Source organism: Pseudochaenichthys georgianus, chromosome 2 (assembly GCF_902827115.2).
Source record: "Pseudochaenichthys georgianus chromosome 2, fPseGeo1.2, whole genome shotgun sequence".
Classification (NCBI taxonomy): domain Eukaryota; kingdom Metazoa; phylum Chordata; class Actinopteri; order Perciformes; family Channichthyidae; genus Pseudochaenichthys; species Pseudochaenichthys georgianus.
In genome coordinates this window covers 1,235,066-1,260,588 of record NC_047504.1, presented here as the reverse complement: position 1 = coordinate 1,260,588, position 25,523 = coordinate 1,235,066, and the positions used below count along the sequence as shown (strand labels likewise).

Sequence of the window (25,523 nt, the reverse complement as noted above, 5' to 3'; positions counted from 1 at the left end):
TTGTAATGTGTAATGACCGGACAACACAATAATACAGTAACTCTCCTCCAGCATCACGAGGAACACTGTTAAGCGTATAGAATAGGAACGTTTTCAATCGGGGCAAATTGTGACACAGATAAATGTATTCAGACTGGAATTTGGAGAATTTACTGTATCTTGTGTACAGTAAATGCCTCATACAGTGCTCATACACATACATATCCAAATAGGCTGAACGCATGATATGGGAAACATACACAGCAAAGTCATTCTCATCCAATGACCATGCGTCAGCAGCACGACACATACAAAATGCCTGAATGTCTGATGCATGCTGTTATTTTTACTTTTTTTACTAACGATCAGAACTTTGTTTTTAAGTGGTGTGTCACTGATCAAGATGCAACTATCTGAAATGAACCCATGGAACTGCCCCCCGCTTCTGATCCGGGATGAAAACCTACAGAAAAACACCCAGATGGAGAAGAATTCCCCTCCTGTCATTAATGATCTGGGGTAACAAGATGCATCAGCACAAACATCCGGACATAAATACCAACTTACTATGGTATGGACTGACTGAATTAATGTGGAGTACTAAAAACAAAGACAGGCGATAGGTAAATTATAGAACAGGTGCTCGCAGGTCGTCATCAGAATCTATTCAACATGTTTTGATCATGCTTTTTAACAGAAAACAAAGACAAGAAAGTAAAAGGTAACACAAAGAAATCTGTTTAACTACTGTATGACTTGTAAATGTGTTACATGTATTGGCCTTGATTGAATTAGCAGATTTCTTGGTGCAGTTGTCCACATTACACTTGCATAGCAATAACACACGTGTTCAAAAGCAGCCTAAAGGGAATTGTATGTGCTAAAGCAGGACTCGGTCCAAAATGAGTAGCAAAATAAGATCAAAACGGATATGTTTTGCTTTACAGATAAAGGATTTAAAGGGTCAGTTCACCTAAACTATAAAAACATATTTCTTATTTACACCAACTGTTTCGAACCAAGCTAATATCGAGGAAACATTATGAGAAAGTGACTGTAAGATGTGTGCCTCTCCCATTATATTGGAGAGACACTAATTAAAGATGTAACCAGAATTAGGTTCACATTTTTGACCATTTATTACATTTAATTTAAATGATGTGACTCAAGAGCCACATTCTGAAAATCGCCAATATCAATTTGGCTCTAAAAAGAAAAGAAAAATGATTGCTTGCATGACTACAAATGAAAACAATGTATCTTGCCGGCATAGTTTAAAAAGCATTTGCTTGGCTAGATGTGATACAATGTTTGCTTTGGGTGAACAGACACTTTCCATTACCCAACCCAAGTCAGTTTGTCTGTGATGTCACATCCATTTGTGCATTTTAAAGTCAGTGTGAATAACATAACATGTGTATGGTACAACTGAAACCGATTCAAAAGTAGGTGCGTACATGTTAACACCACTACTACTTAAAATAATAAAGCCATTTTTAAATGTCTTCTAACAGGGGCACTTGAACAGGGGCTGACACTTACGGACTGGTCTTCATTGATGGGGTCCTGGACGTTGCCTGTGTTCTGGGGCACCCAGGGGGGGTCAAATATGGGGACACAGGGCATGCCCAGTATAGGAGATGGCAGAGTGAAGTTGATGCTGGGTGGAGGGATCTGTAAGAAAAAGATATGTATAATAACAAGTAGGTTAAAATAGTATAGCTTTTCGAGACAGTAACCCTAAGTGGAAAATTGGACATCATTATTTTCTGTACCTTAAAGATCTGCTGTGCCCCCTCCTCCATGCGAGGCCACACCTGGTAGCGGAAGCGCCAGAGTGTGTTAAACTTCAGGATGGAGTTGATGCGCTGGCAGGCCTCTGCGTGCTGGAACTCCGCCATCATCATTTCGGTCACCGCGTCGGGGACCTTTACGGCGCACAGGAGGAACATGGCAGCTGGAGGGGATGAGGAGAGGCAGGAAGAGGGGGGGGGAAGAGGAGGGATGAAATAAACAAGCCACATTTTGTGAAAAGGGCAAGTGAGAGGACAAGAAAAAGGGCAAGAAAGAGAGGGTTAGAGCCAAAAGGAAGGATGTCAAAAGGGATAAATGTGTAAAATCTGAATTATAATATTTTAATAATCCAGTGGGCAATTGGGTTTTTATGACCGCTCCATTTGAGTATGTAATAAAACAAATATTACTAAATAAATAGAACATCTGAAAAATAAATGGAAATTAATTTCTTTATATAAATAGAAAATATTAAATAATTAATAAATATTATTTATATTAACAGAGGACATTAAAATACAAATGTGCAAATAAAAACTACATTTCTAAATAACAGTTGAAATAAATATATATTACCATAAAAACAAGTTAAGATATGAATATCTAGGGGAAAATGTATTACAGAACATAACTTAAGTATAATGAAATAAAGTACTTCATATCACAAAATCATGGACATCTCAGAAGTGAAGGGCACTACATCCTACAGAGGACACCCACAGATCACTGATGCAGAGCATGATGGCCGACTCACCAGCAGCCGCTGCCATATGCTCGTCCACACTGAGCAGCAGCTCCCAGGCGGCGGGCTGGATGTCTCCGTACATGTCGTCTGTCAGGATGGGAGCAGCTTTGATCAGCAGCGACAGAGGAGCTGGAGACAGACTCATCACCTGAGAGACACACAACGCAGAAATTAGGGAAATCTTGTAAACAGCAGTTTGGTTTATTTCACTTGAACTCAATCCAAACGAATAGTAAGTAAGATACCCCCCACTAAAGCTGATATATGTTATGGGTCAGTTTTCAATTATACCATTTTTTCACTTGACCCTATTTGTATATAACAATAAATAAATCAATTTGACCACATTGTGAGACCTCGATACAATGAGGGTGATTGTATTCTATTGGCATACACCACATTTAAAGAGGCCCCATTATGCTTTTTGGGGTTTCCAGCGCTCAAACACATTGTACGTGATAGGATAAGGAGGATAGGATATATCCTCCTTAAATATGTTTAAAAGAACAATAGACAGAAATTAAAAATGTCACCATGTCATACTTATTGGGATGTTTAATTTGAAATTGCTGATGTGATTTTAGAGCAAAGATTGCCAGTCTCCATAATACTCTGGATATCTGAAAAGCTGGGCAAAAGAAAGGAAAGCTAACAACAACTTCCTCCAGACTTGATGTGGATACTTATCTGCTTCACCTGGTTGCGGATGTACTTGAGCATGCCAGTGTCCTTCTTCCCTTCTGTGTTAGAGTCGGTGGGTCTCCTCTTCATGGACGGGGTCCTCAGGCAAGACTTGTCTGAACACTGAAAAGCACAAAACCGTTCATAAACCACCACACACACAACAGAAAACAGGACGGGTGGGTCTGTGGATCCCACCTCTTTGGTCTTCTTGGCACGTTGCCCGATGTTACCGGAGGAGGCGCTGTCCTCTCTCAGGCTGTCCACCGTCTCGCCGTACACCAGCTTGATGGCGCGCACCAGACGGGCGCAGGAGCGGCTGTGGTGCTGGTAGCAGCGGGGGTGGCAGAAGTCTATGTGGGTGCAGATGAAGCTCTGCTGGTTGCACAGCAGGATCATAATCTGTGCCGGAAGAATAGAGGAGTGGGGGAGTTAGTGGGTTAGAAAGGAGACACCGATAAAAGCACACATGTTAAGGGGACATACGTGGAGCCAGGACATGTTGCGGTGGTAGTTGTCCTCTCCTCCTCCTGAGCCTTGGCCCTCTGGTTCTATGCTGGGTTCGCTGGTGCTAAAGGGACTGCCTGCAACAGGAAACAAAAGGATGATTGCATTTTTGTTAAATTACTTTCAATCTGTCAAATAATGGGGTTGTAGTTCCGTCTAATCCAAAAATGTATATATCCACAAGTAGCAATAAGCTTGACTCCAACCAAAAAAATACGTCAGGAAAGTTTGGTTGACTCTTTACTTGAACAAAATATATCAGTTCAAACACATATTTTTAAAGGTCAAACAACTATATTGCTCCTTGATTATTTTCTCCTTCTCACTTCTAATTACAAGCACCTGCTGTCGGCTATGATGTCAATTTTACGACGGCTGGTTTAAATAAATGATATAATAATACTAATAACAAAGGATTACAATGTTGAAATATATCTATATTCACACATAATATATCAAATTATACATTTTAAGTTAACATATAGTTCCTACAGGGGTATTTCTTTCTTTGGAGGTTAAAACAAATATATATTTGTTTTTAATTCATGAAAATAATGGCAGGATACTTTTTTGTGCATTGAGAAATGTAATGTCACTTTGAAAATACGTAGTCTTGGGTTTCCACATTTCATCTGCTAAAATTGTTTTTTTCAACTCTTTTCACCGAAGAAAAACTAAAAGAAATAATGAGCTTTGAAAAATGATTACGGCAAAAACCATTTCCCCCTGTTCTTAACAAAGGAGAGAAAACATTTTAGATACAAAAAATAAATACAATTACAGATGAGAATGGCAAATAAGACTAAAGAATACTGTCATCCTGAATGGAGTTTTGTCCATGTCTTACCTATGTCAGTAACAGTGTCCCTGCTTTGTGTTTGTGACAGCAGCCCCTCATCGTTCTCTGACTCAGAGTCCTGCCGGGGCATCTTGGTGCTCTTGAGGCTCCCGGCCCGGCGTATGGACGACAGAGAGCCGCCTTTCTTTATACGGAAACTGCGCGCTCCTTTGATCTGAAGCAGCCGGGAGCCTCCGATGCGAATCTTACGGATCGGTGCTGGGGGAGAGGGGAGCGGGGCGAGATTATCTGAATTATATATAATGATAAGCACACAGGGCAGCGACAAACCGAATGGCCCGGTCTGTACGACACCTGATCTCACCTTGAACTTCCTGCGGCTTCTTCTCGTCGCAGGTGGTGTCGGACTTCAGCGTGTGGCTGCTGCTGTTGAGCGAATCGTGGCCGTCCTCGTCGTCAAGGATACCTGCAAAGCTGATCTTCCTCTCGTAGCGTTGGCGTCCGAGGTCAGGGTCCAGACGCAAGCGGCAGCTGTCCAGATCCTACAGCCATCACGTGAGAAAATATTGAGTTTTTGCAGTAAAAATGGCATGTTTTTACTTCATTTTAAAGTTTTTACTAGCCTTGTTTTTCATAATGATAATAAAACAGAAGATACACATTGGATGCGTATATTTATCATATGAATACTGACCACGAGAGGTTCCGTGCGTGGGCGTGGTAAGCAGGGAAAGGTCTCCCGCAGGAAGGTGGTGATTTCCAACAACAGCTGGCAGGCGGCCATCTTTAGAGCAAAGGGGCAGCCGCATTTCGTTGGATTGACTGTGTCTTAAAGATAAAACAATATGGTTAGAATATTTACTGCTAACTAGCTTCTGTCTGCAGATCTAACCGCACATCTTGGTCATCTTTGATTAGACTTTACATAATGACCACTGAGCTAACATGATCTGCAGAGGGAGACAATGCAATGTGGTTGAAAGCAACAACAAAGGCACATACTGTAAGTAGACCTCAAGTTAAGAATGGTAAAAACATTATTCATTCTGAAACCAAAGATGCGTTCAATTTCTGACTCACTGTCATCTAAATAGTCCTCTTCCTCGTCTTCTTTTCTCATCCTGCGTTTGGTCTCTTCATCGAAGATGTAGCCCAGGATGTTAGCAGGGCTCTCGCTGTCAGAGTGACAGAGTTCACTGAGCCTGGTGCCGATAGCCTGAGCGGATAAAACACAGAGAGACAATCATTCTTACTACCAATGAAGCCATTATTATAAATAGCCCCCTTGGGTAATTAATATCTTTAACTCACGTCTCCCCACTGGCAGAATTGCTTGGCGGCGTTCCACTGGAGTTTCTGATTTCTTTTGTTACCCACTATAGGCGATCGGCCCCTGGACAGCCCTCTCTTGGTGATGTTCACGTGGTGACCCTTCATCCACTCAGGCCAGTTGCCACGGTTACAGCGGTGGACAAATCGGGCGCATTCAAGGAAAAGGGAGGCCCGTGCCACAACTGGAGCTTCCTGGAGGAAGATAGAGATTAAAATATCATCAAGTTAATTATTGGGGTGCATGTCAACATAACAGTCTTTTTTTACAATTGTTCTCAATGAGAACAGAGCGCATTTAGTCACAGAAAAAAAACGCTGCACCCAGCATCTATTTTCTGAGCGCTCCACCCTTTTGGTGCATCAGCTCTGAATGTTTGGAGTTGAAATGACTTAATATTATCAGAAAATAATCTTGTCTTTGGCCGGGAACTTCATAATAAAGACCAACAAGCCTGTTTGGTGGAGTTGGGTGGAACCTGCATGTTAGCTTTGATGAGTGTGTGACTTTTATTGTATTCCTCCCTTGCTATACGGCTGCCGGACTGAGCTGTAAATCAAAGTGTGAGTTGCGGTTCGTGCTCATAGTAGCTCAAGCTATCTAAAACTAATATGTTGCAGCACAAACAGATAATACATTCCTAAGGGGCGAAAGCTAGAGTATCTTACAACATGAGGTGATACGTTGTCGATATACCGTTCTCACAGAAACAATAAATGGATGGAACTCCCTGACAGTGCATTTTTCTGGCTCTGCGGACACAGCCCCTAAAAACATACCAAGTCCAGAGCAGCAGCGAGGATAGAGGCGTCCGGTATGGTTCCCGGCTCGCAACAGTTAAGCAGGAACTGGAAGCGTTTCATTCCCTGTCGAATGGCACCTAAATTCACCACGTTCTTGTTCTTCATCGCCTCCTGACTGGCTGCTAGGCGCTCCTGGAAACCGTGGGGTCCTGAAGGGAGAATGAATAAAGAGAATAGAGAAAGTACAACAGGACAAGTGAAGTATTATTTTAAGAAACAAGCAATATTTGGGTGTAATCGTGTTTTAAAGACTGCACTGAATATTACACTTAAGACATTGCATGAAGCAACATCACCACCCAGGACATTTAACAAAAAGCATTGAAAAGCCACCAACAAATGGAGCTGAGTGAGAGATGGACACACAGCCATCAGCAGTGGTTACACTTGATTTCAATTGACAACAAGCGATTATGTGGAGAGAAAATATGAAAAAAAAGCAGAATTCAGATTTATAAAATGTATTTTTTTCACATCGAAACGACAGGTGTAACCATAGCCGCACAGAGGAAAGCTGTATGTAGACCATTTTGTTTTTATCAGGCTTTGGAAAATACCACCAGACGTCACCACAGAAGAGATGGAGAGAGCACCGACATGCTTGACTTAGCACTACTCTACAGTAGAAAGATGGTTTCAGAGATATGAGTTATTCCCACACACCTCCTTTCCTCTCCTCCCAAGCGAAAGAAAGAGGAGGGGGGACACTAGTGGGGAGAACAAGTCGTGCATAGTTGTCAAGGAGGGAATGTAGATTTGGAGGTCTAACACAGTTTAGTATGGAAGCTTTTAGCCTCTTCTGTGTTTATGATATTATGTGTTAATTACTATTTTTGTAAGGTCATAAACCCAGGGGAGAAATAGTTTTTATCAGACTTAGAAAATGGATCACATTTTGCCTCACGGGCTTCCGTAGTTATGCCAATCAGTCCTAAAAGGTGTATTTCTTACAAACGACACGCTGATGGGTTGAGTATAATACATTCAGGCTAACAGAATGTAGCAGGCAGCTATCTGGTCGAGCTGACATGGAGGATGGCGGACGGAGGAGCTGGCAGACCACCACTTGCGGGACAAGACACGACACCACACGGACATACAGAGGCAGGGGCAGAAAGAGAGAGAGAAATAGACAATAAGAACGATGGGGCGTGGGTGGGCAAGGGGGGCACCCCGGGGTGGGGGAGGTCTACCATCTTTCTCTTCTGTGTGGTGAAGCTTGGATGGATTCCTCCTGCCAGACCTCCATTTACCGAGCCGCTTGAAGAAATTCTCCTCCTCGTCCCTGGCGAACTCCGGCCCAACTGCACCGCTTTCAGACATTTTCACTGCACTGGTGAACTTCACCTTCGACACAGAAACACACACACATGAATACACATCATATAATCATGCTGGCATAGGCACAATTGATTGCCAATGTCTATGCTCACATGTGCTTTTTGAGGTTTTTATGTAGTTAATTAACATGGTTTTTTTTAAGGCTACACACGATCATTAAATGGGGGGGGGAGAGCTTGACGCTCGCGAACTGTCAACAGGAGGGCGGGGGGAGCCTCGCTGCGGGGAAGCAGTGTGTGGACCTCTTTCACCTGTCAGCGCAACTTACTGTACATGATGCTGTTTAAACACCTTTAAATAATGGTATAAACGGCATAATAATAAGGACGACCGTCCGTTCTGTGATTCTCCAGAACACACACATGGCCAGTCCGCCCCTGTGTAGCATGTTATTTAGATGAGAGATGAGCAGATCGCCACTGGGCTTTCAACTAAAGACACAGCCACGCAAAAACTGCGGCATTTGTACAGCTCCTTATGGGTACTGCAATTTGTGAAGTGCTTTCCTCCGCGGTGAAACGATCAGCACCACGGAGGGAAGCGGCAGAAAGTCGCCTGGAGTTAAAGAGAGCGGGGCTGCGTTGCGTGCATGGCTTCCTTCTGCGGGTAACGGGGAGACGCGCTCTGGCGGCGGTCTCGTTCAGGATCCGAAAATAAAATGTAAATATTTTTGCACACTTATTCCACTAATTCCTAGTGTGCCACTGGTTACGGGTTGCCAACCACTGGAGTATTTCATTATTTCTAAAATATATTTGTCTTTGTCGTCATTTTAATTCTAACTTTAGCTGAATGGGAGTGGGGGTGGTTTATTCCGATTGTTTCAACCTGTGTTATGGTAGCTGCCTCCCCCCCTGACCTTTGAACTCTGACGTATAAAGGACAGCCGATCCACGGAGCTGATGTCCAGAAGGTCTTCAACACCGTCCGTCAGTCCAGACAGAGACGAACGCTTCAGCCAGTTGCCTGGAGACACGTGACAAAAAACGATTTACATGAAAGAGAAACGCTAAACAATGTATATTGTACACACTGGGTTATGACGTACACATGCACACACAAAGGAGGTACAAGATGTGGGGAAATCCTTAATGGGTATAGTACAGTCACAAACATTAAAAAGGTATTTCAACACACTGAAAATCACAGTAACAAAACGAGACAGAAAGGTAAACAACTAAATTGGTGTAGTGCTTTTTTTTTTGACAAAAAAGTAAACAAAAGACTCTGGACTAGTAGTATTTGCAAATGTACTTATTAATGAATTAATTAATTAATTAATATTATGTTCAGAATAACCAACATATTGGTTTAAAATGTTGATGTCTGTATCTAAGCCTAACCATGGCTTTCTCAGCTGTTTTGATATACCACTTTAAGCTCAGATGTGCTGTTAAAGTGTTTGCCTTTGTAGGGCAGAGGACGCCAAATTAAAGACCCCAATTCATCTGATATGACTTGCAAATACATTTTGACCCAGGCCTGTATCACTGAACACAGGGAGAGATGACAGACACAAGCGGATATGACACAAATACTGGATGAAGATGGTTCCACATCCACATACGTAAGACAGAGAGAGTGAGTGGTAGGCGAACAGTCCCTCGGCATGCTGAGGCACAAGAAGGAACACAAGACAGACCAAAGAGATGAAGTGACTCGGTGTTAGGCAAACTAAACACGTCATGTTTATCAGAGTGAACTGGGACAGCAAATGCAATGAAGTATGGCCATGGAAATACATACCGATACCAGATCAGAAATGTACAAATAATGATTTGGAAGCTTTTTTAATAAGCACTGAAATCAGTCAAGATGTGTATCTGGTTAGCATGTGCAGTTTAAGGAAGAGAATCCAGCCTTTTGAACACAACTAAAGATGACCACAATTCTGGTTCAGGCACAAACCCTTGCCTTGATTAAAATAACTGATTGTCTAGATTTGAAAATGTAATAGTTTATTTTTGATTTAACACAATAACATTTGGTCTAATTCGCATTTTATGATTCTTGCTACCAAGCCTTAAAAATGTAATACCCCAAAAAAACCTGATTTAGTCTGTAAGATAACGCTTGCTGTTGAAAGACTGTTGCATAATAACTGCTCTTACCTATCGGCAGCTTCAGCTTCTTGCGTAGCGAGATGCGTCGGGATCTTGAACGGGAGCGCCGGTCCGTGGTGGTGCCGGAGTGGGCGGTGGTGCACTCTGACGTGTCCTGCTCTGATTGGCTGCTGGTGTCACTGGCGGCGCTCTGCGACTTGAACATCTTCCTCCAGAAGTCCTTCCTGCCCAGCAGAGCGCCGGGGATCTGCTCATCACTGGAGGGAAAAAAGGGAGGTTGATTTGAAGATTTCCACGAGGATGAAGACAAATGTTTAGCACTGTGGCCTGTTTTTATTGAAGGGTGGGGTAGGGGGGGGGCAACAGGGTGAGTTTTTCCTGTTTGAAGCAGAGGAATGGCAGCCTGGGTTCGACAGAGATGGAGCTATATGGAGATGTGAGGTGGACACTCACTGTTCGGGTGTCTGGGGGGGTCTACTGGAGATGTAGCTGCGACACTCATCTGCAGCACTGGACACCTGACCCTTCTCCCCGGACACACCCGCCTCTGACCTGCGCACACACACACCCCAACACACACCTGATTCAGACGCCGACGGGACTCTCCCGCAGTTAAGCCTGCACATGGGATTCTCCCGTCCGACAATATTCTAATGATTTTGCTCTGATGGGATCAGGAAGAGTGTCAATTACGACTTGTATGTGCTGTGTCCTTTGTTTAAAATAAATGCCAACATTTGTAATATTCTAAATAACTGCAGTTTTTATACGTCATCCATCCCAATGTTGGATAATCCCACTAGTATTCATTCTTTATTATTATAATCTTTTTACACTGGATGCAAATAATATGTGATTGTACTTGGGAGTAAAAGAAAAGGGACGATTTTGAGTTAACTTTGCTGATCGATAATTCATTTTGCATACTCAATTAGTCATTTAAATTGAATTATTAAATGTGTTTCATCAAGTTCTTCTCAAAGCCATCCTGCTGTTATGGCAATTCTGCATTTACATGCGCAGAGGTTTACGTATATAGTCTTTTGCTTTTTTTCCATCACAGAAAAGTGTTGGAAAAAAAACAAAACTGAAGAAATTTTTTTTTTTTTGCATTTTAAGAATAAAGCTCCAATGTCAGGAATAAGGTTGAACTTACAAAATGTTGCTAATAAATAAAGACAACATTCTATATCTATTAGCACATACTGAAAGTTTGACTTTAACCCAAATATGCAAAATCCTTTTTTCAAGTATGCATGGACCTTCCAGTAAGTTTGGGCTTTGTATTCAAAACATTCATTCCATTGTTTGGAATATATAGAGGAAATTCCCCTTGACATCAGAGCTCCCTAAAGAAGATAATCAAGCTGATCGTGCAAACCCCACATATGTGGATCCATGCTGCCCATTGCACATACTCTAAATCTGCCAATAACATTTGGCGCCATATTGAATATTTACTGGACGAACTGTAATGCCGTGGCTCATGTCTTTACCCCGTGCTTTAACTGGCTGTGGCCAACAAAGAGTCTGTAAGCATGTGACTTTTATTTAGTCACATGATTAGGCAAATATGTTGAGTAACCTCCTAGCAGTATTCGACCCGCCACATCAGTTTGAAAATAAAACATCAAATCAGTCACTCAAGCAGGAAAAACAGATGCAGACAGGACAGAGAGGAACATCACAAAATAAAAACGGCCAGCAGTGATGGGAAGCGAGCACAGATTTGGTATACAAGGAGAAATGATGCACCAATCATGGAGGAGAATTAATTTGTAACCACTTACTATAGGTAAGGGTCGTTAAAACTCCCTTCCAAAATTGAAACTTGATCATTGAAAGTCATTTTAAAAGATGAATTGGAGAATGTGATGTCATTGAGACCATTTCTGGCCACTGATTGGCCAATACCTCCTGGGTCCGGGCTGCTTGCTCTCTTCCTTCTCCTCGGGTTTCTTGGTGGTGGCGACTTTCTCTGCGCTGTCTAGGAGCGCGCTCAGTGCCACCCTGCGGAACACGTTCCCATGAGCCTCCTTGATGAACTGCACCAGCTGGCGAATGTCGCAGTACAGACCCTGGGTCGGAAGAAAGGGGGGGGGGATGTGTTCAGGAACAAGTGATGGTTCAAGGGAAGGAAAACACAAAGAAAATGGGAGTATAAGGACATGGACTGTGTGTTTCCATATGTATAAATGGATGGGGTATGCGGCGGGCATGTTGAGTTTATTAGCTCAGCAGCTCCAGCTTGTGAGTGGGTGGGTGGCCTCTGATCCTGTGCCATAATAAAGACTGCCTTGAAAAGTGAGTCACCTTCCGCCAACTCATGCCACCTCTCTGCACACAAATGATTATAAAACAGGTTATTTAACCCCACATGTGGAAGACTGCAGGTTAGAATGGCAAACAAGGAAGGATCCCATTACAATCTTTGGGCTGCAAATTGTAAATAATGTTCAATTTGCTGCTTTTATTTACATATGAATACAATTAAATCATGATCAAGCTTATTGCTTCCTGGAAGTGTATTTTTCTTCTTGTATTTAGTTTGTAATTTGAATACACTGAGTATTAACCATTTGAAAGAAAGTGTACTAACTGATTTTTTTTAAATGCAGAAAGGATTGACTCAATGTTCCTTTCATTTTTTGTTCAATTTCCCGTGTAGGGAAATGTAGTGAGGAAACCAGTTTGGAAATGCTAAAAAACGAAAGAGGAGGCACAATTAGCTTATTTGCGTGGAACTATATTATATTAAGTTTGTTTTCCGTAATTATAGGGATTGATGGATTCCATTTCTAACCAATTACAAACAAAACTAAATGGATTCAGTTCTGGTAAAGAGCCGAGAGTAGCTCATGTCTTTATTCACGCAGCGAGATTAAGCACCCCTAATGTCCAATTCATCACGTATGACAAGGCATTAACGAAGGCGGCGTGAGGCTTGTGCATCTTTAGGCTCAGTACCAAATGATCCATTAATAATTCATTCCTTCAAGAGGAAAGACGTTTGAATCTGGAGGGGGTGAGAGGGATATGAGGTGGGAGAAGTACTCAGATCTTGTACTTAAAGGTCCCCTATTATACTGTTTTTCATCCATATATTATAGCTGTCAGATATATACAGAACATGTCTCTGAAGTGTTTGGCTCCAAACACCAAACAAATCATTGCAGCATTACCCATAATCCCCTCTGTTTCAGTCCTGTTTCCAAAGTGCTGATTCTCTGTCTGTTGCTTTAGATGAAAATAAGGAGCCCCTCCCCACGCCCCTCTGAGAGACATTTGGTTACAAAGAACTCAATGGTGCTCTAGAGGAGATTCAGGTGATAAGGGGGGGGGGGGTTACCTTGGTTGCTGATTGGCTAATAGTTACACAAGCCAAAACATCGTTATGACATCATAAAGTGGCCAAAATCTGATCAGCTCATTTTCAGACAGGTTTTTATAGAAATGGATCAGGACAAAAAGAGAGGGGGTCTTTTTTCCTGAATCTCTTTCCACAGAGGGGACACATGTTGATGAAGAAGAGACATGAAGAAGTGTGTATAATAGGTGACCTTTAAGTAAAAGTACCAGGGGCCTCATTTATAAAGCCTTGAGTAGGATTGGCGTGGGAAGGTTGCTTACATAGGACACAGCAAATAAATACGCAGCGACACTTTCCGATTCATAAAAGACTGCGTTCCGGCGTAGGACTTGCGTACGGCACATCCTACGCCGGTTTCCCTTTATAAATCACAATCAACGCGAAATGCGGCGCAGCTTTTGCGGGCTTCACGTAACGCCCATATTTGCCTATAAACAGTCAAAGAAACGCCGGGGACAGGAGACAGGAGACAGGAGACAGGAGACAGCAGACACCCCCTTGATGAGAAACTGTAAGAAATGATCGGGGAATCCCTCCGGAGTGGAGTCATTTTTTTGTATTTGGTGGTTTGTGTTCCAGCTGTCGATCAGCAACTATATATCCATAATCCACCAGTTAAAGGAAATACAACTAATGTGTTGCGTTATATTAGCTGTTCAATTTACCACATATGGTGTTCTTGGTTTCCATACCTCCTGTGTTTTACGAGCGACTTATCAAGTCTTGGCAAATGGCATAAAACATGATTAAAGTTTTGATAGTATATAAAACCATGCTCGTATCTACAACCTACAGAAAAGCAAAAGGGCTTCAGTTTAAAGTAATTCTGTCCTCCTGCTTACCGCATCATTTATGAAAATACATTTCTTAACAAGAGAACAAAATCGAGGGGTGATCATCAATAACATTTCCGTATTTATTTATTTCTCCAAGTGATGTTTTTGTGTGCACTGAGGAGTCTCAAACAGGCGTTTGTTTAATCATTTTAAGATTGGCCTTAATCAATGTATGAAAATGAATTCTTCATATATGATAAATGAGAGGTAACATTATATTTATGATATTATTTCCACATATTTCTCTCCATTCTTCCTTCTGCCAACGGTGTCGCAGTTTCTCGTCTCTCCCGTGTTTGTGCTTAGTGCGTACGCATGGGTTAGAGTTTGCGTGGAGGACCGCACGTTTTCCCGTCAAGTTAGTTTTTTATAAATCGCAAACAGTGCGTAGAAACTGGCGGACGCCATCTTTTGTGCATACGCTCCATTTCTAAATGAGGCCCCAGAGCTTAGGAATACTCTTTTACAGCCAGGTAAAAGTCCTGCATTCAAAACGTTAATCTAGTAAAAGTGCAAAAGCATGAGCATCAAAATAAACAGTTAATGCTGGGATGTGAGTGAATCAGGGGAGCAGAGAGAGGGCAGATGGACGGATAATGTCACACGCATCTCACCAGGTTCTCGGGGCTGTGCAGCTCGTGTGTGGTGGAGGCACAGCGGGTGATGAGGGACTTGAACATGCAGCCCACCACCACCGCCTCCATGTTCTGGGCAACAGACTTGTTGTCCCCCGTGGTGAAGTTGTTCCCGAAGCCGGCCTTGTCTGGATCACACAGGGGGTGGTTTAGTCAGCAGGGTAGGGGGGGCATTATTGACAGCTGACCAGCTTGAGTTCAAAACAGTGATGGTACAACAGGGAGGGAAAGGAGAGGGGGTGGGCCAAAGGAAAAGGGTCCATAACGCAAGTGGGGGAGAAGCAAACTGAAAAGGATTCTGGGTAGGGGATAAGGGAGGCATGCAAGTGACTAAGGCCTGCCAGGGCTCCCACACTTTCATAGCCATCAAATTCAAGGACCTCCAGGACCAATGAATTCAAATGTAAGGACCCAACATGGCATAATTCGAGACACGAATCACGGGTAATTAAAGTTCCAACACTGATAACTTTAATAATGAGAACGAGCACGCTTACAGAAGCTCACAGACAACAATTACAAAGAGATAGAGGCCACTTGATTGCTGTGTTAGGGTGATGGCAGACTATGTGCTCTCATGTGTACTAAACAATTGATCATCAAATCAAAATAGTGTACATTAAATATATTGTTGAATAATAGAGTGCTTAGTACTAATTACATTTCTACTTTCTTCAAAAAAACATAATATTCTCGATTCCAAAGAATTAGGTCTATACGTGTTTTTTAAAACATTTTCAAGGCCGTGAATCACTCCAACTATTTTTTGGTTTTTATCGAAAATGATCAACGCCTGGACTTCCCTCTATAATTTACAAACGTTTAAACATTTCAAGGACCTGTGGGAACCATGGCTTGCTATCAAAACAAATATGCTATATGGGATTATTCTCTTGGTCCAGTTAACCTTATTGTCTATGCAAAATATAAAAGCTCTACATTTAGTTGCAGGTGAGTTGTGTCACTGCCGGAGAGAGTGAGGGGTGCAGCGATGGAAGCGGTGCCTAGAGAAGGGTCTGCCCAGGTGAGCATACTCAGCTATTATTATTACTATTGTAATTATTGTTATGGATCATGTGTATCTACCAATGTTTCTTTTTTTCGCCCTCCTGGACCTCTCACCTGCACTGCCGTACTCTGCAAGAGAAAAGAGGCGGGGCACAAGTTGATTGACATCAGGCCAGCACAGACATGTCAGAGAGGACGTAGGCACCCCACCCCCGGGAGGAGGTGAACCTCGAGACGCACACACACAGATTGCCACACGCGAAAAACAACACACACACACTGAAAAACTAAACAGGGCGCCTTGTTCACTTTGAGAATAAAAACACTCATCGGTTCAGTAACTTGCCAAGTATCTTTGTATGCTTTGATTTGTGCTGATTGTATTGACCGTGAATTGGCACGTGCGTCTCAATGCTCAGCAAGAAAGCCACTGATTGAGCAGAGATGTAATGGGCAAAGCTTTGGATTGGCAAGTGTACAGAATGGATGAGTGAGCAAGGAAGGAAGGAAGGTAGGATTCAGCTCATTGAAGTGGATGAGGAAAAAGGAGGGAGATGGAAGCAGGAGGACACAAAGGGGACGCAGACAAGCAGAGGCGAGTGGAAGGAGGAAGGGAAGAAACAGATATAAACAGTGAAAGTGCAGGAATGCAAAGTCGAAGTGCTTGGTGAGGCAGTGGCAATAGAATTCAGCTTTGTCGACCACATTAGAACGGGATTATTATCTTTTATTATATGCAACTTTGTAATGTAGAACCCATTACCTTTTAGTGTAATATAGATTTAAATGTATATTATAAAAATGGTATATGGTATATTTTATATTCTGCTTTAGTGTCCAGTAGTGCTGAAACTATATGTGGGTCTTTTTAGCAGGGACAGTGCACATTAATAGACATGTTTGTTAATGCTAAGAGGCCATTTTTTGTATTTTAAATGTGACTATTAATTTACAACTATTTTGAAAATGCATGAATTGTTCAAACGATTATTTTCTTTGTTTACTGGCAAATGCAAAAGTCAAAACATATTGATAGTTTTGCAGGTATAACCACACTGCTAATTAGCATGCTAACGCCCTTTACAAAGAAGATGCTAACATTATAACCGTGACACAGCAGGCCCACTTTTACAGTTCGCAGCTTATTGATGAACTGCTTGATTGAAATGATCATTTTCATATTCATCTTAAAGTTGCTGTCCTTCTGCACAGAATATGTCATTTTGTTCAGTACTATTCATAACTTTAATTGTATCAGCATTCAAAACCAATGTCACTCAAACCCGGATACACAGTGTTTGTGCATTTGCTATGAGCGCATATCTTAGATCGTGTATCGCGATCTGCATCTAGGTCCACTCACACACACACACCACCATACTTACTGTCGGTAATGGGCTCCATACAGAAGCCCAGCAGTGCGTGCAGGAAGTCCACTATGTTATTGAGTGAGTCTTTGTTGACGTGCTCGCGCATTGTCTGTCGAAACTGCACCTTGTCCAGCTTATAAAGGCTGGTCAGGCAGTTCTGAGCCTGTGAGGAAACACAAAATAATCAATACAAAATGATTACATGTCAAACATTAAAGAAAATATGCTAATTTGTTAAAACTGTATGCATGCAAAAAAGATCGGTTTCCTAGATTCATATTTGCGACTAGGTGACTGTGGGTGCAGGTGGCTATGTGACACTTTGCTTCTGGCTTATAATTACTGCCTTATAATGTTGGAGATGTCAGAGATTTTTCACAAAGTCTGCTTTCTTTTTCCATTTGGGAAATGTGCATTGACGCATTGTGGCATTTAGTCCCCAGTCATACACAAACAATTGGACGACATCAGAGCTGTCTGCAAGCTGTGACGCACAGGCAGCTGGGCGTAGGAGTGTGTCCAGTCACACGCCATATTTCTTGCACTCTTAAACAGTGGTTAACACTTTGGTCTCCTGCTCCATGCTACAATTGTTTTAAGACAACAGAATAGTTTGGAAACAAATATATCTCCATACTCTCTTTTCTTTTTGCCATATTTATCACGACCTGGAAATATAATTTCTCTGCGCATGAAAAGGGTCCTAGACGTCTGACCTGCATCCTGAGGCGATCTCCAGACAGCCCGCGGTGCCCCTCCCCACAGCCGTAAGCACATCCCAGAGACTTCACTATCTTGATGAGCATGGTCAGAGCCAGTCGGTGCGGGCTGAAGCCAGAGCCTTCCTCCTGTTGTCATGGTGAAGGACACAAACATTAACCCACTTATATATTTAGACATCCGCCAAGTATATCAAAAAGTACACACCTTTTTATTATTATCCTTGTTATTCTCCACATCGTCCTTGCTCCCCCCCCCGCTCCCTCCACCACTCCCCCCCCCTCCTCCACCACCACCTCCGCCTCCATCCCCCCCTCCACCAGCTCCTGGAACGCCACCCCCCCCCTGGGCTCCTCCTCCCAGGCCTTGACCTGCTGCGTCTTTAGCTCGCGCCTCCTGGTTCTCCTTGTTGTCGGGCTTGGACATCTTCTTCCCAATGCAGGGCACCACGCCCAGCTGCAGCAGGCAGTCGATGATGTTGAGGGCCACGTCGCAGATCCTGGAGCTGATGTCGTGGCTGAGGACGGCGTAGAGAGCCCGCAAGACAGCCTGAAAGACAAAGATGTTGTTTGTTGGGTCCAACCTACTGTGCAAACCCTACATCTTCCAATTCAAAATACAAACCAATTTAACCTCTTATTTTTATTAAAATATTTGTCTTGTATTATTTTTAATATTCAAAGTATTAATCGGCAAAAAACATCAGAAATGTTGACATTTTATACAATTTCTACCACGAAAACTGAGAGTAAGGGTCAACACTTTCAATTTGGATTCCTGCTGGTGTCCTTGCTGCTTAGTAGAATCATTATAATTATATTATACATCCTCTTGGACTTGTCTGCTGCATTCAACAGGGTAAATCATCAGATCCTCCTTCGCACTCTCCAAGATCTTGGAGTTTCAGGCTCTGCACTTTCCCTCCTCACCTCATACCTCAAAGACCGCACCTACAGGGTTACTTGGAGAGGGTCGGAGTCCGACCCTTGTCAATTAACTACAGGGGTCCCTCAGGGCTCTGTTCTTGGTCCCCTCCTCTTCTCCTTGTACACAAACTCGCTCGGATCTGTCATTAGCCCGCATGGTTTTTCATACCACTGCTACGCTGACGACACCGAATTAATTCTGTCCTTTCCCCGCTCAGAGACCCAGGTCGTCGCACGCATCTCTGCTTGTCTAGCTGACATCTCTCAGTGGATGTCCGCTCATCATCTCAAGCTCAACCTTGACAAAACTGAACTGCTTTTTCTTCCGGGAAAAGATTGTCCCACTCTTGACCTGACAATCAACATCGGCACCTCTGTTGTTTCCCCGATTCAGACTGCAAGGACTCTGGGTGTGACCCTAGATAACAACCTGTCCTTCACTGCAAACATCGCTGCTACAACCCGCTGCTGCAGATACACGCTCTACAACATCAGGAGGATACGTCCCCAGCTGACCCAGAAAGCAACGCAGGTTCTGGTCCAGGCTCTCGTCATCTCACGCCTAGACTACTGCAACTCCCTTCTGGCTGGTCTACCTGCATGTGCCATCCGACCTCTGCAGCTCATCCAGAATGCAGCGGCTCGCCTGGTCTTCAACCTTCTTAAATTTTCCCACACCACTCCGCTCCTCCGCTCACTTCACTGGCTTCGGGTAACTGCTAGAATCCACTTCACTGGTACTTGTGTACCATGCTGCGAATGGATCTGGCCCTTCCTACATCCAGGACATGGTTAAACCGTACACCCCAGCACGTGCACTCCGCTCTGCATCAGCCAAACGGCTCGCTGCACCCTCGCTGCGAGGGGGACCCAAGTTCCCATCAGCAGAAACACGTGGGTTTGCTATCCTGGCTCCTAAATGGTGGAATGAGCTCCCATTGACATCAGGACAGCAGATAACTTACACACCTTCCGGCGCAGACTGAAAACTCATCTCTTTCGACTCCACCTCGAGCGATAGAATTACTAACAAAGCAAACAAATACTAATAAAGGGCTGGCTTATCTAAAGCCAGTTGAGTAGCACTTGAAATGTTTTGGCTCTATGAAACCTGATGTACAGTACTTATATGATTCTGTTTGTATTTTGTTGGTTGAACGCACTTATTGTAAGTCGCTTTGGATAAAAGCGTCAGCTAAATGCAATGTAATGTAATATTAGCAGCAGGGACCATTTACTCTGGCTTTCATTAAATTAACAGACACTCACAGAGAGGTCCAGCATTCCGTTCTTCAGCACAAAGTTATTGGTCCCCTCGATGTTCTCCCCTTCCTCCAGACATGAGTAGTTGATGCAGGAGTCGGTGAAGCTGCGCGGCAGGTTGGAACAGGCTAGCGGCTCCACTGGGTTCTCGGAGACGGTGGCGGGGTTACAGAGCTTCTTCATGTGCTCCGTGAAGAAGTCGGCGTATCCAACGTTGAAGGATGCCACCGTGGTGTTGAACGCCGCCATAGTGATGGTGGAGATCTGGGATCGAACTGTAGGTGGCAAAAGAAACATCACACCATTTTTTTATTTTTTCAAATTTGTCTCTCTTTTCTAAATATCATGTCAGAATCACCTCTCTTGCATCATCTTTTGCTGTCTGTTACGGCCCGTCCACCAGGCCCGCTTCTACGGGGGTGCATAAGGGTGCATTGCACCCTCAGTTGAGTCGTTATGCATCCTCATTTGAAAAATGAAAAGTAAAAAAAAAAAAAATGAAAAGTGAAAAATATTACATTTTGCCTACTATTACTAACAATAGTAGTAATAATAATAATAATAAGAAGAAGAATTTAGTTGAAATAAAATAAATTGTAATTGTGGTTGGATAGCATTGTCTGCTGCATTTATTTGATCAATTTAAACGGTAAGTAACGTTATTATGTCAGGTGCGCGTGACCTGTGCCGCTGCGCGTTCATCATCTGCAAGGTGCATACACAGCAGTCAATGATGGACATCAGAAAATGGTTCAAACAACCAGCCCTAATCGCCAGCATACACTGCATCTACTGCAGGTAATAACAGTTCAGATCATGGGGACATTACGTTACTGTCGTGGACACTAACGTCCTCCTGCCCGACTCGCCGGCTTTGCCCGCCTCGCCCACAGAGGCGGAGCAGCCACAGCCGTCTTCGTTGCCCCAAACACCGCCACCCCTCGGCGGCCCGCAAGTGCCAGAGGACCTCTGCAAAACAGAGCCTGCCCAGGTATATTGAAAAAAGTACCCAACTCGCCTGTACAGTGGGGTGAGGCGCTCATTTTGCAGCTCATGGTTTCAAAACAGAGATTGGCTGGAATATTCATGTAAAAAAGATGCCATCTTCTGCTATGCATGTAGACATTTCGGTTCAAGTAAGTCAGATGCCTTCACCACAACTGGCTACAACACCTGGCGCCATGCTCTTATAGGCTGCTACGCAGGGCCGGACTGGGACAATAAGTCAGGCCGGGAATTATACACCCAGCCTGGCCACTACCAGTTTTCTTTTGTGCCATTTTCCTGGATTTATTTGTCAATATTTACAGCGTTGCTGCCCATAGTGATAGCCCTAAACTTTAAATCTACTACCCCAGAATAAACATATGGACATGGGTCACTATTTAAAAAAAAAAGTTCAAATCTATTTAGGAACCTATCCATGTGAACATATTTTAAGTGGAGGTGGACCTCAAATCCTCTAGGGGGGCCGGTAAGATTTTTTTTTTTTTAAATGTTGGACTTAAATGCATCAATCTGGTGCATTTTGAGGGGGAAATAAAGAGACTACACCCACATGAAACAGAACTGTATACATTTAAATAATCATAAAATCATAAGAACATGGCCATAACCAATAACATACCATATCCAATATGAAAAAACATTGAAACTTGTGTATATATTTGTTTTTGGTTCATTTATAGTTGTGAGTGTGTCTGGGCTCCTGAACCAGCCTCACCCGTCTCCCCTCTCTCCCCCTGCTCCTCTTTGAGGCAGCAGCAAAGACTAGTTTTAGCTCTCAACAAGTGTATCTTACCTTTTTTCACCTAGTTAACATTTTTATTTTATTATTCATGCATATTTTACTAATCACTCCCCCTTCAAATGGAAATATGTGTTTACATAAATGGTGTCCAAACCGTTTGAGACCCACAGAGAACTTAGACTAAGTTAACTATCTAAACACTCAGAGTCCTTTACCTCATCTGAGCTGAGGTTATCAGTCTCTCAGTCTGACAGCAGAGGACTCTCCCTCCATCTTGTTGACGACTCATGATATCCGCATCTGGTGCTAGCTAGCTGCGCTAACAACAATACACGTAACCGGTGCGCGCGCTTTCTCGCTCGCTCGCGCCACACATACACACACCCTCCCGAGCTTGAATGACACGACCAATCGAGGGCATTAGTGTATGATCTGTATGAAAGTGGCCATGTCGGCAGGCCACATCATGTAGACAGCCCGTCACCTTCTGTGAGGCAGAGTCAGACCCACATTTGCGCAGCGTTGTGTTCACAATACATACATAAAAAACAAAAATTCCTCAGGCCAGCAGGCCACTTAACAGGCCAGGCCATCGGGAAACCTCCCGGTCCTCCCGATGGCCAGTCCGGGCCTGCTGCTACGTGATAAGGGACTGGGAAGGCATAATCAAGCAAAGAGCACATAGATCCATAGATCTCTTAATGTTGCTCTCAAAGTGCACCAGATTGATGGTTTTAACTTCAATATTTAAAAAAAAATCTTCCCGGGGGAGCATGCCCCCGGACCCCCCCCCCCCCCCCCAGAGGAGGTGAGGACCCCCATAGAGGGTGTCAGGTACACTCCCCACTTATAAAAATAGCACTTTACCACTGCACCCTCTCTAATCTCAGATGCACCCTTAGTCATTTTGTTCTGGAACCGGGCCTGCCGTCCACACAGCGGCGTGCGTTAAAGCTTACAACGCTTCTGCCCATTCACTTTGAATGGGGTGACGTCCCTTTTAGCCGAACTGCATTTTGGGAAGCGACGTGGAGCGTTGGCATTGCTCGCTTCAAAAGTTGAGCAATGTTCAACTTTTGGTGCCTCGGCAGAAGCGTCAGCCAATGAAATCCCGTTTATGCAAATCTGCCACTACAAGCGCTAGCCAATCAAACCGTGTGTATGCTGGGAGAGACTACGCAGGTCATTTCCTCATATTCCAAAAAAATGGAGGGAAAATTCATTATAGCGGTAGTGAATCACCCGGTGCTGAATGATCAGTCTCTGTTCCTCTACCGGGATACAAACCGGAGGAGCGAGGCATGGAGGGAGGTGGCAGAGACAGTGGGTGAAACTGGTAGGTTTTCACCTGTTTGGGGATTTTATATCCAGTTTACTTCGTTTTAACATTGCTATTGCTTTGTATGTCGGGGGCGGGAGATTCATGTGATTGGTTGTTGGTCGCTTTGCTCGCAAAAAATCCCCAAGCTTCAGACACGCCCACCGCCAAGCGTCAATGCACGCTGCTGTGTGGACACTCCGTTAATGTAATAGTGTTAATGGGATGCAGTGTGGAACAGAGCCTGAAGCCCACACTGTTTTTGTTATATGTAAATTAGCTTTGTCACAGGAATATTACTGTTATATAACCCTGTTCTATTTCGGCTCAGCAGGTCTCAGTGGAGCCAGCAGCATCTGTTGTTTATTGTAGCTGATGGATAGTTATTCCAATATTGTTTTCATCTTACAGCACTTTGTTGTTCTTGGTATTTTTGTATAAAAAAATACTTAAATTATTCTTAAAATGGCAGCCTCTTGGAGGTAACACGTTGAATACCCTATATGTCAAAGTGAGGGATATATAAACAATTCCTTTTGAATAAACCTGGTCTGCTACGTACTGTATTAGTTAGCAATGTGGCTTAAGCTTATTTTGCTTGTTCACAACTTCCTTCTTAATAATCTTAACCAAAGGAAAAAAAACCTAATATAGTGTACACTGAAAGTGATATAGACTTTTGTTTGGCTAACATTTTTAATATTTCTGGTTCTCCTGTCTGTTTCTCCAAACTAGGGTCGCACCTATTACAAAATACCTCACACAACCCGACCTGAAAACATTGGAACCCCCCCTTTGAGATCAGAGTTAACCACAGGTCTGCCTTCTCCTTACCCTCTTTGACGGTGTTATCGCTGTGGCTGTTGGAGTGGTCGGGCATGTCTCTGAGCAGCGAGTGGTGGGAGTGAGAGTGTTTGGCACTCAGGATGTCGGCGTCCGCAGCTGTGTCTGTGCTGCCCCTCCGTGTGAATTTGCCTGGAATGGACATGGATATCATATCAGGTTCAATCAAACACATGCCAGCTGACTGTCAAAATGTTCATCCTGGGAATGTAGCTAGGTAGGAGCTAAGCTAAGTGGATATATACAACTACAGTAACAATAATAATAATAATAATAATTCCTTATATTTATTATAGCACTTTTCCAGTGCTCAAAGCGCTTTACAAATACACATTACACATATTTGTTATACATGCAATGGTCACTGTGGACAATACCCACAGGAGCAAGTTCAGGTGAAGTGTCTTGCCCAAGGACACACCGGCTTTACAGACGCAGCAGCGGCAGGTTTCACCCCTTGATCTGATGATCATTGCACAGCGCACTGCGCCACACCGTCCATCTTCACGCCTCGTAGTCATCGAGGCGCTTTTACAAGTACACATTGGTATCATACATGTACTGTGGACAATACCCACAGGAGCAAATCATAACAGTATGGGGTTGATGGAAATTAGGCTTTTATAAGTCTAACTTAATAATAATTATCTTAATTATCAGTTTACATAAAAATAGGATGAGAAATGAAACTGTCTTGTTATCTGAACATGGACTTGTGTATGTATGTATATGTGTACATATGTATGTGTATATATAATTGTGTTTATCTATGTGGGTATTAAGTTACGGAATTATCTTTTATCCTGTAACAGGATGACTAATGGGAAGGCTACTTCTGTATAAGCTATGCTTTCTGCCCTCCCGCTTCTGCTAATTTTGTTTGTTTTTTGGAAGTATAAACTGTCTAATTGTTGAAATAGTAGAATAAATAAATAAATAAATAATAACTCTGAATCTGTCTTTGTGCCTTGAGCAAAGTGTAATTGCTCCTCTCAGAGAAGAAAGCTAATAAGAAATACCACTGTTAATGAACTGACCTAATTCACTAGCTGGCAGCGTGATCCAGACAAAATCCCCTGACTCACCGGATGGGAGCTCGGGGAGAGGAAGCAGAGACTTCCAACTGGTGACATGAAATCTATTCTGATAATGAACAGCACTCTGCCTACCCATGATGGTGGCCTGCCAGCCCCCGCGGTCCAGAGCCCGCCGATCATCGCCCAGGCCTGAGAAGCTCCCGAAGGAGAAGGTGCTGCGGGTCGGGGAGACGTCCAGGTGGTCCTCGTGGAGCAGGAAGGGAACCCCCATACGCCGCTGACGCTTCTTCCCAGCTTGATGGTAGGGTATTGAGCCCTTTCTCTCACGGTCATCACGCCGGTTCTTGAACTTAGACACCACAGGAAGAGAAGGCTTGACAGTCAGAACTGCAATCCTCTCAGTGC

The 25,523-nt window shown here is 43.4% G+C and overlaps 1 protein-coding gene across 1 annotated transcript in view; it reads right to left on the bottom strand.

Moving 5' to 3' along the window:
* The window catches only part of LOC117457424 (protein unc-80 homolog), a 56,363-nt gene that overhangs the window by 23,088 nt on the left and 7,752 nt on the right, over window positions 1-25,523 (bottom strand). The window contains exons 11-35 of the mRNA XM_071205078.1: window positions 25,251-25,467; window positions 24,073-24,213; window positions 20,177-20,445; window positions 18,189-18,530; window positions 17,978-18,109; window positions 17,277-17,424; window positions 15,970-16,020; window positions 14,863-15,011; window positions 11,957-12,120; window positions 10,496-10,594; window positions 10,091-10,299; window positions 8,839-8,945; window positions 7,832-7,985; window positions 6,615-6,787; window positions 5,817-6,029; window positions 5,586-5,721; window positions 5,200-5,333; window positions 4,870-5,047; window positions 4,554-4,763; window positions 3,686-3,783; window positions 3,398-3,601; window positions 3,215-3,322; window positions 2,528-2,666; window positions 1,755-1,936; window positions 1,522-1,653 (exon numbers count right to left, since the gene is read on the bottom strand). Of these exons, the coding sequence (XP_071061179.1) occupies window positions 1,522-1,653; window positions 1,755-1,936; window positions 2,528-2,666; window positions 3,215-3,322; window positions 3,398-3,601; window positions 3,686-3,783; window positions 4,554-4,763; window positions 4,870-5,047; window positions 5,200-5,333; window positions 5,586-5,721; window positions 5,817-6,029; window positions 6,615-6,787; window positions 7,832-7,985; window positions 8,839-8,945; window positions 10,091-10,299; window positions 10,496-10,594; window positions 11,957-12,120; window positions 14,863-15,011; window positions 15,970-16,020; window positions 17,277-17,424; window positions 17,978-18,109; window positions 18,189-18,530; window positions 20,177-20,445; window positions 24,073-24,213; window positions 25,251-25,467 (4,089 nt within the window). The remainder of the gene's footprint in view (window positions 1-1,521; window positions 1,654-1,754; window positions 1,937-2,527; window positions 2,667-3,214; window positions 3,323-3,397; window positions 3,602-3,685; window positions 3,784-4,553; window positions 4,764-4,869; window positions 5,048-5,199; window positions 5,334-5,585; window positions 5,722-5,816; window positions 6,030-6,614; window positions 6,788-7,831; window positions 7,986-8,838; window positions 8,946-10,090; window positions 10,300-10,495; window positions 10,595-11,956; window positions 12,121-14,862; window positions 15,012-15,969; window positions 16,021-17,276; window positions 17,425-17,977; window positions 18,110-18,188; window positions 18,531-20,176; window positions 20,446-24,072; window positions 24,214-25,250; window positions 25,468-25,523) is intronic.